At 35.3% G+C, this 19,906-nt stretch overlaps 1 protein-coding gene across 4 annotated transcripts in view; it reads right to left on the bottom strand.

Annotated features, from left to right (window-relative positions):
• Positions 1–19,906, bottom strand: part of KLHL8 (kelch like family member 8) — a 71,388-nt gene that overhangs the window by 10,805 nt on the left and 40,677 nt on the right. For 2 of the 4 annotated variants that reach the window (XM_032632985.1, XM_032632986.1), the window contains 6 exons: positions 10,820–11,368; positions 10,230–10,416; positions 6,294–6,437; positions 5,253–5,364; positions 1,196–1,364; positions 813–972 (listed from right to left, as the gene is read on the bottom strand). In XM_032632985.1, coding sequence (XP_032488876.1) covers positions 813–972; positions 1,196–1,364; positions 5,253–5,364; positions 6,294–6,437; positions 10,230–10,416; positions 10,820–11,368 — 1,321 coding nt within the window. The remainder of the gene's footprint in view (positions 1–812; positions 973–1,195; positions 1,365–5,252; positions 5,365–6,293; positions 6,438–10,229; positions 10,417–10,819; positions 11,369–19,906) is intronic. The other 2 variants (XM_032632988.1, XM_032632989.1) reach the window with 1 other exon arrangement.

Consider the following 19,906-nt stretch of genomic DNA (forward strand, 5'->3'; position numbering starts at 1 on the left):
CATTAGGTCTCATTTGTTTATTTTTGCTTTTATTTCCATTTCTCTAGGAGGTGGGTCAAAAAGGATCTTGCTGTGATTTATGTCATGGAGTGTTCTGCCTATGTTTCCCTCTAAGAGTTTAATAGTGTCTGGCCTTACATTTAGGTCTTTAATCTATTTTGAATTTATTTTTGTGTATGGTGTTAGGGAGTGATCTAATCTCATACTTTTACATGTAGCTGTCCAGTTTTCCCAGCACCACTTATTGAAGAGGCTGTCTTTTCTCCACTGTATATTCTTGCCTCCTTTATCAAAGATAAGGTGACCATATGTGTGTAGGTTTATCTCTGGGCTTTCTATTCTGTTCCATTGATCTGTATTTCTATTTTTGTGCCAGTACCATACTGTCTTGATTACTGTAGCTTTGTAATATAGTTTGAAGTCCAGGAGCCTGATTCCTCCAGCTCTGTTTTTCCTCCGTTTTTCTTTCTCAAGATTGCTTTGGCTATTCCCCTCCAACTCTATTATACAGTAAGTCAAAAAGCAATACAGAGACACTAACTGCCATCATGCATATGAAATACCTATTGGTTTGCTTAGTCAACACAATTCCCTTGAAATGAAGACAAGAAAAGTAAAGTAAAAATACGGAGGTAGAGTTTTAAACATGAAAGATGAAGATGTAAACAAAGAAGCTTGAATATGAATCTTAAGAATTCAAAAGCCAATCTTAGGACTGATTCCACTTGGGCCTAAATGCAATGTAAATTTGTGTTACTGACACTATCATTGTATGTCCTGTAAAAAATTAAACTAGAGAAATATCCACTCACCAACAACATATAAGCAACCATGGAGCTCACTAACTCCATTGCCTGCTCTTCGCTGACCCATTTCTTTAACTTCTATCCATTTATCGAGATGTGGATCATACCTCTCCACACTAGATAGAGAAGCTACTCCATCATTGCCACCTACTGCATAAACATGGTTCTAAATAAATAAAGAAAAAAAAAACACAAGACATTAGATTTTGAATTGATTTACATGCTGTCCTAATGGTAGACCAGAATGTGCAAGAGAGCAGTATTTCATATAATAATCTGGTGTGTAATCAATATCTGCATACTGGAAATATGAATACATCAGACCTTTCCTTATTTGGTTAGGTATGTGACGCAATGCAATCCAGTGAGCAAGCTGCCACATAACTTACCACAAGAGCCACAGAGCCAACTCCTCCACGGGGAGTATTCATTGGTGCCACTGTACTCCACTGATCAGATTCTATGTCATATCTCTCAACATCGTTGAAGCAAGTGTTGTCATCTAACCCTCCAATTGCATAAATTGGGCCTCCCAAGGAGGCCAAGGCAATTCCTCGCCTGCAAAAACAATAAAAGACACTTCAGCATTCCATTTGTTTCCAGAAAAAAGGTAGCAAAATAATTGTGCTAATGTACCCATTTATCACGTTAAATGTCAATGTGGCTTTTTCCCATTATTTTTAGATTTATCAAAGCTTCTGAATAGATGGCTACAGGGTTGCCAAATTGTGCAAGTCTATGTGAACAGTGCCCTCTGGAGTTTTATAATGCATAGCCTACACAGGTTACTTTAAACTTAAATGAAATAATAAAGGAAAACCCAACAAAATACTATAAATGGAGTCCAAAACATTCAGTTAGTAAAACACTCAGTTGCATAATTAAGAGACTGATGAATTGACAGAGATGGTCTGCTACAGAGGTCAGAAGTCAATCTCATTACTAAATTCACGTAATTGCAGAGCACATTTTGTTGCAGTGTTTCATTACATCACACAAAAGAACATCAATTTTATATTACAAGCTTTAGATCACATTGCTTAACTTCTGAAGGGCATCTATTTATCTTGGAACAGAAGAGACTTAGCCCATGTTAAAAGCTAATTCATCATAATGGTGACTGAAAAAAAATTATATCAATTTCTTAAAAAACACACTGCAGCAATCAAAAGTTGAACTATTCTAAAATTTATCTGTCACTGACCTGGTATATACTTTGGATAATGTGTATTGCTTAAACCTTTACTACCTTGCTTCTTCATCTGTCACCCATTTGAGAAAGCAGTAGACACAACTGATATTAATTTGTCAATATAGGTAATGCACCAAGAACAGTGATTAGCCCATATTCAGTGCTGTGTATTAGCTATTATTATTTCTGGAGAGAACTGCTGCTCTACTGAGATTATAACTCTCAGCTTACCAAAAGAGTATCCTAGGAAAGAATTCTTAAGGATAATGTTGTCATTCATTTTGTGTCCTTAACTTCTTTTCCCTTGAGTATAAAGCAGTGACTTACAAAATACTGTGGTTATAAAAACTTTCAGGTGTGGGTGAACACATGCGTGTACACTCTAGAATATACGAGTGTTATATCGTGGCAGAAGTGAGTATACCATATAATTCCCCCCTCCCTCCACCCACTAAATCACAAGACCATAAGACACTATTGATTATTTCTTACTCCTCAAAACTCTCTTGATTTTTGTGACATCACATGTTTGAGTTTCCTCCTCCATTACATCTCTGGCTGGTACTTTTCAGCTTCCTCTACCAGTGCCTTCTTCTCTATTCTGTCACTGAATTATGAAGTTCCCTAAGGCCTCTTATCACCCTATACTCTCTCTGTAGGCAATTTCATTCTTTCCATAGATTTATAACTCTAATATGTATTTCCAGACATATATACAGCTTCTACTTCAAATCTGTGTGTCTGGATCTTCAACCTTAACTTTAATCTAAGTGAAACTTATTGTTTACCTCCCTGTGCTAGGCAGATTTTAAGATGTCTTCCTCCACAATATTCACCCTCTGGTTTTACTCCTATGATTATACTACGTTACATGGCAAAGTGGAGATTACCCGAATGAGCTTAATCTAACCACGTAAGCCCTATAAAAGCAGAGAGGTTTCTCCAGCTGGTAGCAGAAGACAGGTCAGAAACTCAAAGAACGTGGTGGATTCTGCAAGTCGCTGCTAGTTTGAAGATTGAGGGGAGCACTTGGAAATGGCTTCTAGGAGCTGAGAGTGATCCCTGGCCTACAGCCAGTAAAAACAAGAAACTCAGTCCTTCAATCACAAAGAACTGCGTTCTATCAATAACCTAAATGACCTTGGAAGTAGTTTCTTCCCCAGAGCCTCCATTAGAGCCTACAGCCTACACCTTGATTTTGGTCTTGTGGAGCCTAAGTGGAAAACTCAGTTACAGTTGCTGGACTTCTGACCTGTGGAACTGTGAACTAATTAATGGATGTTGTTCTAAGCTACTAAGTTTGTCATAATTGGTTACACAGCAAAAGAAAACTAATATACCCATTAGAAGACAAACAAAAACTTTATCCTCTACACCGTCTTGCTCTTCCTAATGCAGAAAGTCACACCACTATCCATATCCAGTTGTTTAAGCCAGAAACTTAAGGAGCATCTTAGCCTCTTCCTAATTGTTCTTTTTACCTCCCACATCTAATTATTATAAAATCTTGTTGATTGTACACTTTTGAACTCTCTCTCAAATATGTCCTCTTTCCTCTATCTCAACTTCTACCACTTTAGTCCAAGCCACCGTTATTTCTTCGACTAAAAATATTACAATAACCCTTTTGGTTTCCCAGACTGTTTTCACTCTGGTCTTCTTCAAATACATTCTCCATTTCATAGCAGAGGATCTTTGAAAAGAGAAATCTGATTCTATCACTCCCCTACTATCAAAAAAAAAATGTGTGTGTGTATTTCAAAGCGCACCAGATTAAAAAATCTTGGCAAGCTTGAAAGGCCCTTATTTTTTGCCTGCTATTTCAGCTGTCTGTTGACACTATCCCCTTTGATCTGTCAGCCACATGGGACTTCTTTCATGCTCTCTGCTCTCATTCATCTCCAGATTTTCAAAGACTCTTCATCTCTTTCCATCCACCAACCTTACACCACTCACCACCCACCACTTAATGAGTCTAAATTCTTTTGTTCCTTCAGACCTTAGGTTAAATGGGACTCCACTCTCAAGCATTCTTTACTTACGCTAGTGCTAGCATTATTACCCTTGTAATCATGTCTTATTTCTATCTTGCCTTTTAGAATGTAAGCTCTATGGAGGTAGGGACCCTGACTGTCTTATTTATTGCTGTATCTTCAGCACTTGGTATATCCTGTAATGGGCACTTAACCAGTATTTGCTGAATAAATAAATCAACCCCTAGAGATGCTCTGTTAGGATGATGGGTTTCAATAAAACCATACCTTGAACAAACATCAGTATCCATTTTAGTGAAAAGATGAAAAAGAAAAAGGGGGAAAAACAGAAAACCAGGTATTTAACATATGAATATTATTTTGGAATACACACTGAAACAATGATTTGGGGGGATACAAATTATAAAAACAAATAACATGAGAAAATAAATGCAGTCCTATTATTTTTATACAGTTGGAAAGCTATTGTAATGCTCAGGGTATATTTTAGAAGATTAAAGAAATTCAACTGCTATTTTGTTAGACAAGTTTCACTCAATTCTCAGCTAAAAACCAGCTTAGCATGATAAGGAGGCAAGAGTATAAAGATTAAAAATGTACTTAAGGATTTTCTCCCCTATTTTAATTCATGTGTTAGAATTTAAACTGTTTGTAGTTACCATGTAGCATAAATCAAGCCCTACTAAAGTATTAAAATGTCATTTATAGATAAGTAGCGTATTTTAAGGCTAGGTTTTCCCCACTAAGATTTTCTCCTCATGAGTGAAAAAAAGGCCAAAAATCTCTTTTCAGCCAAACTCTCTTCACATTTCCATGTAAGTTTTCATACTTCTAACACACAAGAAAACTCAGTTAAAAATACTATGTTAAATTAATCAAGAATAGAAAACTAGATGTCAACGTATCCCCATGTGCAAAATTATCTTCAGTTGAGCACCACTAGTACATAGGAATGCAACTATTTTTGAAACTTTTCTGAAAATTTTAAATTATTTCAAAATAAAAAGTTAAATAAATGCTCAGGTATGAGTCAAAACTATGACAATCATTATCATACTCAAAGACATGATTCTATTCTTAAATTCTCAGGAAAATTTTTAAAGTTATAACGAAGCATCACATTGGATGCTTTAACAAAATGTGTTTAGGAAGGTATTTAAAGTTTCTAAAAATGTAGAGTAAAAAATTAGCCCTTTCAGTTACAGGAAGCTTTCTTTATTTTCCACCAACAAATCAAAATAAATGTCCATGCTCATCTACCTCTTTGTGTTCATTGATGCCTTCATCATCCATTTATTATTGAGAGGATCAAACATCTCCATACTACCTAAATGTTCATTTCCATCATGTCCACCCACTGCATACACTCTACCTGTAAAGTAAAGAAGTATTTTCATTTGTTTCCAAGTAAATAAATTTATATATAATCAATATATAATTAAAATAGCACAATAAATTAACTTTCAACAAATATTCTTCTGTTCAACATTATGATCAAGTCACTTCAGTAGTCAAATGAAAATAAATGTAAGCTCCTGCTTAATAAAATGCCTGAAACATGCTGTTTTACAAGTTATTTAAATGTTCAAACATTATCCTGCCCTTAGGTTTCCCAACTTTTTATTACTTAGTAGATGTAATCACTAATCATCCTTGCAAAGAATGTTTAATAAAATGAAAAAATGCTCTTGTATAAAGAAAATATAAAACTCTTAATATATCAAATCTTTTCTAAATGAAACAAATAAAAATTGGAACTATTAACATACCAAAATGGCAACTGTGACTATTTAGGTGTCTGGGTTACAGATGATTTTTGTTTTTTATTAAAATATGTTTTCTTATTTCTCCCCAAAGCATTTATACTTCTATAACTGGAAGAAAAGTGACTTTTTAATTCTCCTAACAATTTATCCATGGTTCTGCGATTAATTCATTTTTAGTAACCAGGTAAAAAACCTCATTTCAATAATAATAATTAGGTATAGAAAAAAGTTAATATATATTTATTATTTGTGTTCAATAAATATTTTTCTTTAGTTTGGTTATTTTGTAAATATAACTCAAAATAGTTTAACTCCCTTTTCCTTAATACTCATCTCCTGTTAAGCATCTATATGCATGAGATTGTACACTGAGCATCTATGGGCATAAAGCAAGTAAACACTCACCAAATAATCTGATATATTGAAACATATTTTATAATGTAGGAATTTTCTTATAGAAAGAAATTCTCAAAGTTCAAATATTTAAAAGAACATTGTGGTGACACGATGTGATTTAACACAAAAGCAGACCCACCTTCCACTGAGATTACACCCACATGTCGCCTTCGACTGTTCATTTCTGGTCCAAAGAACCAACTGTTTTTGTTGATAGAATAGCATTCGATACTGCGAAAGGGGTCACCCGATCCACCTCGACCACCTACACAAAATAGCACACCTAAAGGTAAAGCCACAAAATAGAGGTTAAAATCACAGCTCCCTTTTTTTTTTTTTTTTAACAGCTAATTTTATTTTTTATTTTTTGGCTATACCACATGGCTTGTGGGATGTTAGTTCCCTGACCAGGGATTGAACCCAGGCCCATGGCAGTGAGAGCATGGAGTTCTAACCACTGGACTGCCAGGAAATTCCCCCTAACTAAAAAAAAAAAAAAAAAAAAAAAAGATAAATAAGTGTGGAAAAAACCTTACGAACTCAAAATTTTGATTAACAGGAAAAAAAAAGTTATTTGGATAGCATTTAATGTCATTATACCACTAAAAATCTAATTTTCTTTTTTTCCCCCTCATTTGAACTTTTCAAAGACTAGAATACATCAGTTATCTCAGCTTGTTAACATTCCACTATAATACGGTTGAGTTCCTCACCCACCCTGAAAAATTGCTCTTGCTAGTAAGGTCATGACAAAATCCAACAAACTCATAAAGTTAATTTCTGACTGAATACAATTACAACATTTGATATACTGATCACCCTAGTTTTTTTGGAAACTCCTTAACTCTTGATTTCCATAATATCAAAGTCTCCTTTTGTCTCCAATCATTTCTCTCTTTTCTATGTTTTCTGTTTCATTCTCAGCCTACTTCTCACATACTTCATGCTTACACAGGAAAAGGTCAATCCCTTTACTTAAAATTCCATCTGTATCATAATGCCTTCCAATCTACACTTCTAAGCCACATTTCCACTTGATGTCCCAGAGGCACCTCAAACCCATCATAAAAGATCTCCCTTCCTCACCCACCTAAAGACCTTCGTCCTTCCCTGAGGTATCCTTTCTCTCCCTCGCTATTGCCACAGCCACTGTTAGTTCAGGCCCTCATCAGCTATTACTGCAAAACCTTGTTCTCTCTTATCACTTAGTACTCTTTTGCTTTCAGACTGTCAACTGAATAATCTAATTAAAAGGCTCTTTCAACAGCTTTTCATTACCTGTATCAGTTCTTAAAAATTTTACTGAATGCCAGTAAATTGTACATTTAAAAATAGTTAAAATGGCGATTTTTATGGTATACGTGTTTTACCACAATTTTTCTTAACAAATCAAAACTTTATTCTGGGGACTTCCCTGGTGGCGCAGTGGTTAAGACGCCATGCTCCCAATGCAGGAGGCCCGGGTTCGAACCCTGGTCAGGGAACTAGATCCCACATGCTGCAACTAAAAGATCCTGCATGCCTCAACAAGATCCCGTGCGCTACAACTAAGACCCGACTCAGCCAAATTAAAAAAAAAGGAAAAAAAAACCACCTTTATTCTGATTCAGAATCACCAGAGGAGCTATTTTATAAAACACAGATTGCTGGGCCTGACCCCTCCCCCACCAAGAGTTTGGTTCAGTTGGTTTGGGGTAGGTCCAAAATTTTGAATTTTTAAAAACTTCCCAAGTGAATGCTCATGCTGCTGGTCAAGAGGCCACCACTTGCTTCACACTATGAGAACCACTGCACTACAGGATAAAGCCTTAGTAGAGCATAAAGTCCTTGCATTGTCCAACGCGATTTTCTCCCTGTCTTTCCCTTAATGTTTAAGCTCCTGCATCACCCATATAGTGATCATCCTCAATGTTCTGGTAACAACTTTTGGTAACTCTCATTCATGTAACATACAGTATTGAAATGATCTATGCTGATATCTGTCACCAGAGTCTAAGCGAGATTAAGACAGTGTGTTAAGCGTTTATGCACTAATAAAGACGAGTACAGTGCCTGGCGTGTACTAAACATTCAATAAATGTAAAATAAACTGAATACCCTTTTCTCTAACTGGCACCCAGAAAAACATCTATTTATTATTCAAAACTAAGACTGGGGGTTATTTTCCCTATAAAACCTTTTCTGTCCCTTCCAAAGTAAAAATAACCACTCTTTTTGCTTCCCACTATACCTTTTGATTATATCAACATACCTTTAATAATTTATGGCATTTACTTATTCATATGTCTATTTCTCTAGATCAGACTGAAAGTTCTCTCAAAATAGGAACGGCTGTAGTCTATTTGTGTGTTTACATTTCTAATGCCTAACCCAGAACCCGGCACATAGTAGGCACTTAATATATGTTTGCTGAATGACTACATACATGAATGACCAGAACTGCCTGTGCTATCTTTTCCAACCAATTCAATGTTTTAAGTCAGAGAAATTTAAAGTTGAAAGAGATTTTAAAGATCCTGCAGTCAAAATTATTTATAAACTGAAGCCTTCAGAGATTAAGAAATCTGCCCCAAATTACAGATGCTTTATGGCACAGCTGTATGTAATCATTACATACAGAATGTATGTACATTACATATGTATGTACATTTACATGTACATATGTACAATTACAATGTATGTACATTACATTACAGGAATGTAATCCCAATTATTGATTAGATTTTATTTAAGTGGACCCTAATATTTCAGCTACATAGGTCACCTAGGGACATGACATGGAAGGAAAAAAATTAAAATGAAGTAAAAAGATCACAACACAAATCCTTTCTCCACTGTTCTGTGTAGCCTTGGGCATCCTTTCACTCTCTTTGATTCTTAGGTTCCTCATCCATAAAATGGAATAACACCACCTTTCTCACAATAAGGATCAGATCCTTCACTAAAACCTACTTCATAAAGTTCTTGCAATCATGTAAGAGATCATGTATATGAGGGTCTAATACATTTGGCATATAACCTAGACTGCCAAAATCTTTGAATTCAAGTCTGAATCTGAAGAATTAAATACCTTGACTTCTTGAAACAGGATTCACAACTAAAAAAATCTACACTTCAAAAATTTAATACTTGAAACCAACCTATAAAAGAAAAATAAGCCATTCTTTTCATGTTAAACTATTTAGAAGAACTACTTCTTCATAGGCAGATCTACAACATTCAAATTTTCTTTATGCTATCTAGATAAAGTCCCACTATTCATTACCATGTACTGCCTTTTGTTGTTTTTAGGCTATTCCACAGAACTCTTTTTTTAATAACCACATTAGGTCACAGCAGATGTACAGGAAGTCTGTGTTCAGAGTACTGATTCCAGACTTCACCGACCACATTTATTCTCCCTTATCCCACAAATATATTCTTTTTAAAGAGTAACATAAGTGAACATAAAACTATTTTCTTGGGAAAACATGAAAGTCTGTAAATTATGGCAAATAAAGGCGAAACTGCATGCCTCCTCAAGTATAAGAACTTTATATTCTAAGAGTTTAATGTGGTCTGTTATACTATTAACATTAGATGTATTAAGTACCTTTCTTTTGATGTGATAAAATGCAAAAACAAACATTTAAATATGCAGTATATGTTAAGCTCTATGTTTGGTACCAGGGATACAAAGTTATTAAGATGCCTACCTGTCTCTGAAGGGGTCAAAACATGTCAAATAAATTTCAATGCAACATAGTAAAATGTGAAAAGCAAGTGTCATTTAAGCAAAAATGACAGAGGATCTAATTCTGCCTAGAAGAATCAAAAAGACCCCCAAAGAAAAGATATTTCAGCAGGCTCTTCAGAGTGTATAAGTCTTGTTACAGCTTTAAAAAAAATTGGCTTATTGGTAAAACTATGTGAAATCATGCACAGTAAGAATTCATATATAACCTTACTTGCCAATTATTACTTTAAGACAATCAGATACTAATCATCTTACAACTAGGTTTTGGCAAACATAACCACCCCTCAAATACAACAAAATTCCTTAGAGCAGAGTTGATAAAATGAATAATTTAATTACCAGCAGTATGTTTCCTTGGGGTAGTCCGAATGGAGTATTCAAAGTCAGGTACTGCTCTGCTACTCAAGTGAAGGTGGTAATTTCTTGCTTCATCCAATAAATCTCTACATTTTAGATTTTGTTTGACAATCTGTTCTTTTGCCACAACACCCATAAGAAAATCAACCGGCAACAGCGGCAAACGAACCTAAGATTGTGAATAGTTGTAGATATAAAATTTAAGTTGCAATCGGACAGTTCATTCTCTACTTTCACTGCAGCATGTTCTCTTTTAAAAACTCATTTACCTTCTAAAATCTGAATGAAGCTCAATGTGCCAAGTCCTAAAGCAATTTCCAGTACTGGTCTGTACTAATGATAGCTCAAAGGGATTTTTAAAATATTCAGGTTAAAAAGCAAGTAATGATCTTTCTAATTCAAATAAAACACATTCAGACTTATCCTTAAATGGTTTAGTAAGTAGGAAAGAGTCAAAGCCATTTCCACATCATATTACATCAATGGATAATCTATACTTTTTATGATAAATGGGACATGCTGATTTGCTTCCATATCATTTCATTTCTATACACAATCTTATTCATCCCTACCTGTGCAAGTGTTTCATCCAACCATTTGGAATGATGCTGAGGATTGGCAAGAAGCCACTTGATGGCTGCACTATAGACCTGCTTTTCATTCTCAATATTTAGATCACTGGAGGACAAAAGCTTATGGAGATGCTGGGGTGACACACTTACAAAGTCTTCACACTCCACCACTTCAGGAAAATGCTCACAGGCATACTGATCCGCCATGTCCATTAAGTCTATTCGATTGTGACTTTCTGCAAAGGCTCTTACTGCCAGACAATTGGAGGGATGAAAATGTAACTTCATGTATTCACAACAAGCTCTAGCCACCAGTTCAACCTGTAGAATACAGGCTGCATATAAGAGAGGCTGGACATTGTCAACAGTCAAAGTGAGTCGTGAAGAATAGACAAACTTTACCAAGTCTTCTATTGCATCACCATCAAAATCTCTGATCTCAATCAGTGTTTGCTTGGCTTCAGCCATTTCAGAGAGAAACATAGCTCTGAAGTAGGGAATAACACAAGCCAATACCAGTTTGTGACAAGAGATTAGCTTTGAGCCAACCTGTTCAAAACAAAACAAAGAGAGACTCAGTTTAATATCAAAATTAGCCTGAGATCAGCATTGAGTACATGCTGTATAGCAGGGATAAAAACTCCAGACAAGTTTAGTGTATTTGTTTTAACAATGTAATCCTCTGTCACTTACTTTCAATCTAGGCCAATTTCTTAAGGTCAGGCAATTTTCTTCTTCCAAGTTAGAGTCAAATCTTTTATACATGTATCTATAATGTATTATACCATAAATTATGATTTTTCTGTATTATCTCACATTTCAGAAGCATTTTGTGAATTAATGAGGCTAATAGCAAACATCACCTAGCACTTACTATGTATCAGGCACTATACTTTCTTTTGGTCTAAGAGTTCCTTCTTTTTTTCCAATTTTATTGATGTACAATGTTGTATAAGTTTAAGGTATGCAACATTATGATTTGATATATGTATATATTGTGAAACGATTAGCACAGTTTTAGTAAGCTATTCATCACCTCATATAATTACAAATTTTTTTCTTTCTCTTGAGAACTTTTAAGATCTACTCTCTTAGCAACTTTCAAATATACAACACAATATTGTCAACTACAGTTATCGTGTCAGGCACTATTCTAAGTGCTTTTCATATATTAACTCACTCGATTGTCCCAATGCCCCTATGAGTCAATACTATTATTATCCACAATTTACCAGTGAGAAAATTGAAGCAGAGTAAACAAATCAATGTTAGTATTTACTATGAGCTTAACTGAAGTTTTTTCATTTCCTATTTAAATCATTTTGAAATGATATTTTATAGAAATGTAATAACACTGAAATCTCACCACTTTGTTGAAAAATTAGATTGCTTCCAATAGTCTGCCATTACAAACACAGTAGTGAACTTTGTTGTAGGAGAATCTTTGTTTACATTCTCTATTATTTCCTAGAGATAAATTCCTAAAAATAGAAATGCTGTTTCAAAGGATAAGTACAATTTGGATACATACTACTAAATTGTCCATTTCTGATCCGCTTACAATATTTGTGCCATATTCTGAATGTTATCTTAAGAAAAATCTGCCAATTCAATGTATGAAATATCTCATTGTTTTAGTTTACTTGTTACTAATATGATTGAATCATTCATAAATTTTGGACTACGCTTATTTCTTCTAAGAACTCTATGACTTTTTTTTCTCATTTGTAAGAACTCCTCAGACATTTAGAATATTAGTCATTTGTCATATATACATTTCAAAACTTCTGTTTTATAAGTATGCTTCAAAATTTTATTCACTTCCTATGGACTTTTATATAATCCAATCAATCTTTTTCCTTATGACTTCTGCCTTAGGTGCTATGTTTGAAATGGGAATCATTCTAACAGTCCATAAATATTTACAGGTATTTTTTCTAGTTTTATGTTTTTCACAAATCTATTTCCATCTGGAAGTTTTTGGTACTGAGAAGACAGATATCTTTTTTTATTGATGTATAGTTGCTGTACAATATTATATGTTACAGTTGTACAATATACTGATTCACAATTTTTAAAGGTTATACTCCATTTACAGTTATTATAAAACATTGGCTATATTCCCTGTGTTGTACAATATATCCTTGTACCTTATTTTATACATATAGTTTGTACCTCTTACTCATCTTATTTTGAACACAGTAGTTATCCAGTTTTCCCAGCACTTTATGTTAAATAATCAATGAGTACAAGTAATAGGATAGTAGTGTTTTAGCAATTATCCTGTTTCCATGTAACATTTTGATTATGTAATACACTTATAGTTGTGTTTCATTATTTGGGAACTAATTTTAAAATAAGAACTCCTAAAGAAAAAGGCCTGAGGAATGTTACAATGTATAAAAGGTTTTGCTTATAAATGCCCCTTACCCAGCTTTTTTCACTAATGTAGAGTAAGAATGAATATCACTTATTTCAACAAGTACAAGATGATTGTTTCTGTTGGTTATACTATATTTACTTTGTTAAAATAATTTAGAAGGCAGGATTTAGAGTCTACTGAGATTCAAGTTGTAAACTATACTACAGCAGGAAGCTTGGCATGTTCTCAAATTCACGTTAGCCCTAAAATGGGATCTGAAAGCTGATATTAAACATTTAAAAAATAGTCTAAAAATATCTTTTTTTTTTTTTGATCATCTGCACTGGCCACCACTGAGATTTAGTTTCTATGTAAATATCTGTAAATCTCACATGACGTAAACCTGCTCAATTAAACAACTTACAAAGACTCTATTACATAATAGTACTATAAAATAAGGTACTACAGATGCGGCCAGAAAGGCGGCCGCCCCCTTGCCTGTCACGCACTGCACGTACATTGGGAAACTGGTGCTAAACCATTCGTAGATGACTGCTTCTGGGTCGGGGTTTTATAGGTAGCAGAGGAGCTCCCTCGCTGCAATCTACTGAAAGTCAGCCCTCGACACAAAGTTGTTGTTTTTTTTTAGTATTTTTTTTTTAGGAAAAGAAAGTACTACAATTTTCAGATAAACATCATTTTTACAATGCCTCCTCATCCAAGCTGTACAAATCAATGGCCCTCAAGCTATTTTCATGTTGTTTATAAGGCTCTGTCCCTCTGTAACTTTAATTTGATTCAAATAAACTAAAACATGTATATTTAATATACACACATACACACAAAATCATACCCTTATGCACCCTTTTAGAATAAATACCCATCTTCTAAATAAGAAAATTTTAACATTCAGATATATTCACAAATTTGGGGGAGAAGGTTTATAAACTGTTAATTCCCAGTTAAGGCCCTCATACTGTTTAATGATAAAATGCAAATTTATTCTTGTATGAGAATAAATTCTCGTTGCCTAAAATCCTTTGGTAGGAGTGACAGTGATTTAAAATGCTTCCTTAATCCCCTTGGACAATTTAAAGTTACTGTTATGGACTACGGCTGGTAGCAGCAGTGTTTTCAGTTTTGTGCTGAATTCTGGGAACATTGCTTTTGATTGGAATAAAGGAATTGATACTTGGATGTTAGAGTTCTACAATGGCTGGACATTTTCTTTTGTTTTCTAAGTTTTGTGAATGTGGGGCTAATGCAAACTAACATTTTTGTAAAAATAAATAAATACACATCTTAACTTTAAAAAGATCTTTGAGCCTTATATATGAAATAGGAACATCAAAAAATTGGGGCTTGGCCTCTTGCCTTCCAAGATGGCCCACACTCTGTCTATGGAGTGTGTATCTCCCTGAATAAACCTTTCACTTTACTATGTCTTGCTCTTGAATCCTTGCCTGCACAAAGCCAAGAACCCACACTTGGCAGCCATCCCAGGGACTCAGACATGACTTGGGATGTGACCATCCTCTCGCACCCCACTCTCTTTCCTGCAACATCTTTCCTGGCACCCAATGTGGGGCCTCAAAGGCCATAATCTCGATCCGCCTATTGGGCTATGGCTCCCCTCTGAAGGGTGGCTGGGACTTATCCTGAGCCATGTAGATTCAAGTAGCCCGTTAAGTGGCAGCTGACGTTGCCTGCAGGATCTGGCAGAGACCAGTTCTCTGGCCATGAAGAAGCGCACTGAGGCCAAGGCTTTTCCCACTCAGTCTTTCTCATTCTCCTATTGCTCTATGTCTTTGGACTTGAAAAGATCCACCCAGACGACCACCAAACATCCAAATTAAGACTGCGCGGCAAGTAACTGACAACTTGGTTGGGTCTAAAGAACTCCTTCCAAGGGGCTTATCTGGTGGCGCAGTGGTTGAGAATCTGCCTGCCAATGCAGGGGACACGGGTTCGAGCCCTGGTCTGGGAGGATCCCACATGACACAGAGCAACTAGGCCCGTGAGCCACAACTACTGAGCCTGTGCGTCTGGAGCCTGTGCTCCAAAACAGGAGAGGCCGCGACAGTGAGAGGCCCGCGCACCGCGATGAAGAGTGGCCCTCGCTTGCCGCAACTAGAGAAAGCCCTCGCAGAGAAACGAAGACCCAGCACAGCCAAAAATAAAATAAATAAGTTAAAAAAAACTGGGCTTTTATGCATTTATTAACTTTCCTTTGACACTATGCAGTCTCATATTCTTAAGAGTTTATTTCTAAATTTTTCTTCTCTGGTACATAAATATAAGTATCAATTACCAAAAATATTTTATCAGAAATTTTAAAATGAAAGAAATCGAAGTCTAAAGACTAGATGTTTAAAACTGGGTGAGGGCTTCCCTGGTGGCGCAGTGGTTGAGAGTCCGCCTGCCAGTGCAGGGGACGCGGGTTCGTGCCCCGGTCTGGGAAGGTCCCACATACCGCGGAGCGGCTGGGCCCGTGAGCCATGGCCGCTGAGCTTGCGCGTCCGGAGCCTGTGCTCCGCAACAGGAGAGGCCACAACAGTGAGAGGCCCGCGTACCGCAAAAAAAATAAATAAATAAAAAATAAACTGGGTGAAAAATACACAAACTACAAAATATTAGACATTATTATACCATTTAAAATGATATAAATACTACAGCATATGTCCTTGATACTAGGGAATTTTCTAATTTACATTTTTATTAGATAAGTGAACATATGAATAATTCAAGATGCTTGGGTAAAAGAAAACACGTCAAGCTTAAACCCAAGTAGTGAAATATGTTGAATATCAACATTAACATAATGATCCTTTATTTTTTAACAAAAGCTTGAAATACAAACCGCTAATCCAAACCTTGAGTAACTGTCCATGGATTAGCCAATAGGAATCAAAATACAATGAAACAGGGACTTCCCTGGTGGCACAGTGGTTAAGAATCCACCTGCCAATGCAGGGGACATGGGTTCGAGCTCTGGTCTGGGAAGATTCCACATGCCGCGGAGCAACTAAGCCCATGCGCCACAACTACTGAGCCTACACTCTAGAGCCCACTAGCCACAACTACTGAATCTTGCGCACCTAGAGCCCATGCTCCGCAACAAGAGAAGCCACTGCAATGAGAAGCCCGCACACCAAAACGAAGAGTAGCCCCCGCTCACTGCAACTAGAGAAAGCCTGCGTGCAGCAATGAAGACCCAACACAGCCATAAATAAATAAATTTATATATATATAAAAAATTCCATTAACTATCAGCCCTGACTTTCAAAAGGAACCTATCTATTATCTTACATTAAAGGTCACTTACTTTTCAAGTTTTCTTTTTTCCCCTCAACTACAATATATATTTAAAGTGTAAAATCAAGAAAGTACAGAAAAATATAAGGGAAAAAATTTACTCACAATTCAACAAATACTGTCAACCTGTTGGCATATTTCCTTTTAACTTTTTCCCATGCATTTTGAAACATAATAGACTGTCCTGAACTTTGTCACCTTTTCCTAAGTTTCTGAAAACTTTCAACTCTTCATGCTTATTCTACACAGTGGATGTAACACAGTTTATTTATTCTGATATCAGCCATTAAGACAACTTTTCCATATTTTAAATATAAACAGTATCTTAGAACAGGAAGTTTTTTCAACATTTCAGAATACTTCCTTGAGATAAAATCTGAAAAGCAGAATTAATGAGTCAATAAATATAAGCTTTTTACAGCTCTTGATACATACAGCCAAACCATCCATGAAAAACAAGGAATGAATTTACATATCCATCAGCAGTGTTTGAGAATAATCCCTTCATCAAAATTTCAAAGCAATAAATAATGTTCAATATGTTGATAACTGAACAATTTTTCAATTGATTTAATTTTTACTTCTTTGACATTTTTAGTACTTTAAAAAATCTGGCTATCCCATGAACTATTCTTTTGCAAACTGTTGTTCTTACATAGATTTACTTCATTTCTAAGTATTAATTGTATAATCCCATTACCATGGATTGTTGAAAACAAACATACTAAAATTTTTTAAATCATTAAAAACTAAAGTATATATCAGGTTGAAATGTTTACAATTATGTCACTTAACAGTAACTCAAGCTAAATGTTTGAGACCGATATTGAAATAAAAGTGTAGAAAACACATAGAACAGAAATGAAGACTGGAGGGAAAAAAGCCTATATAACCAAGTCTCCTTTTATGTACATTTATAAGTTGTATTCTAATTTTTCAGTTTAAGCCCTTGTAATTTTGCCCTTTTATCTCAATTAGCTACTCTTTTTCAATAATCCATCAATTTTATTCAGTCAGAGTAGCCATAAACATGTTTAATTGCCAGGTCAAGAAGGGGTTAAATGTATAAGACTCAATGTCTTGGCTTGTAGTGAATTACCATATCACAATGTCTAGTCACATTCACTGTTCTACAATCTTATCTCACTACGTTTACTTTAAAAACCTACACAATGAAAACAATAACTTTTAGGTAGCATTTTGGGAGTCAAATAAACAAGGATCTATGGATATAAATACTCAAATATCCCTTCTTCTGAGCAACATTAAAAATAAAATCAAAATACTGACTTACTATTTGAATGGACAAAAGTAGAAGTGATCATTTTATTAGACTTCTTAACACAGAATGCTTAAGTGTTAAATATAAATTCACTTTTTTTTTTTTAACATCTTTATTGGGGTATAATTGTTTTACAATGGTGTGTTAGTTTCTGCTTTATAACAAAGTGAATCAGTTATACATATACATATGTTCCCATATCTCTTCCCTCTTGCATCTCCCTCCCTCCCACCCTCCCTATCCCACCCCTCCAGGCGGTCACAAAGCACCGAGCTGATATCCCTGTGCTATGCGGCTGCTTTCTACTAGCTATCTACCTGACGTTTGTCTCGGGCTTCCCTGGTGGCGCAGTGGTTAAGAATCTGCCTGCCAATGCAGGGGACATGGGTTCAAGCCCTGGTCCAGGAAGATCCCACATGCCGCAGAGCAACTAAGCTCATGCACCACAACTACTGAGCCTGTGCTCTAGAACCCGCGAGCCACAACTACTGAAGCCTGTGCACCTAGAGCCTGTGCTCCACAACAAGAGGAGCCACCGCCATGAGAAGCCCGCACACCACAACAAAGAGTAGCCCCCGCTCACCGCAGCTAGAGAAAGCTGGCGTGCAGCAACGAAGACACAACACAGCCAAAAATAAATAAATTTGTATTTTTAAAAAATCACTTTCTCCTTTATCATTTCTCTTTTATTAGATTATGCCTGCTCTCCGGTCATGAGTTAACTGCTACATTTATAAGGATAACAATTTTATCATTTCTACCTCTTGGAAGTATACTACTATAATGCAGTTCAAATACTTTGTTTCTCTGCAATCTTTCAGAGCACTTATTCTTACCTGATCAGTTGAAAGTTTTGACAGCCAATAATTATAATACTTAGAGTCTTGAACGTGTTCATTAGAATCCTATAAATACTTGTTTAAAAAAAAAAATCACAGAAACGTGCACTTTCAAAAAAAAGGCCAAACAACATGACTGAAACATAATCAGTGATGGCATCAAGAGGTGATGTAAGGGATTGTCCTCCTCTAATAATCTCTATCAACTTCTTGAGGTAAAATTAACTATGATCTTTAACAAGGATAATGACATTTCCTCAAACTACATAAAACATAAATAAAAGCATCTTTGTAGATGCTAGTCTTGTTGATCTATGATGTATAATTTAAGCATTATGAGAGCTATGCACTACCCCTTTCAAGACAATTTCCCTCTGCCTTTTCCGCACCAAACTGTTGCCCTTAAGAATCTTCCCTCATACATAACTTTAGAGCTGCCACTAGATATACTGTTCTAAAATATTTTCACTAATAAATACATAATAATATATAAACAAGTTTTACCTTTCCCTGGAATGACCTCAAGATTATATATAATCTCCTATGTGAAGCCTTTCCAATCACCTCTCAGACATAGCTAACAGATCCTCTCCTATGCTTCCATAAAAATATCATAAAATGACAATCACTAAATTGTATTTTAGTTAGCTGTGTATGTGCCTATCTCCAGCTAAATTTCAAACTCCCTCAATGCAAGTACAGCACATTATTCAGATTTATTTATACTCTCCATATACTAGGGTAAGACCTTAGTAAATATCTGTTAAATGAGTTTGTTTTTCCAATATCAGTGCTCACTTTGGAATTTAAAAACACACTAATGGCCTTACATATGAACAATAAAACCAGTTTTGATAACTGTCTTTCTAAAATGCTTGTCCTAAAAGCAATAATGATCTAATGAAGCATACTAATAAAAAAAGGAGATGAATATATCAAAGTATAATCCTCAAGGTTATATGAATGTAAAAAGTGAAGTTTGTATTGAACAGAGCATTGTAAACTACCCATAATCCTGCTTGGTTTAGTTGTTCTGTGACAGTTAAATTCTGAAAGTTTAAGAAATGCTGAATTAGAATTAAGAAACAAATCCAATAACAGACCTGCTAAAAGATTAAGCTACAGTTCTTTCTAATAATAAGAATATACTGTAGCAGCATTATCTAATACTTTTGGAACAACAAGAATAGTACACATAATGATCCTAACAGCTGATTATTTATTATTATGTACTGAGCACTGTTATAAGGACTTCACATGTTATCAATTCACTTATTCCTCACAAAAAC

Source organism: Phocoena sinus, chromosome 5 (assembly GCF_008692025.1).
Source record: "Phocoena sinus isolate mPhoSin1 chromosome 5, mPhoSin1.pri, whole genome shotgun sequence".
Taxonomy (NCBI): Eukaryota; Metazoa; Chordata; class Mammalia; order Artiodactyla; family Phocoenidae; genus Phocoena; species Phocoena sinus.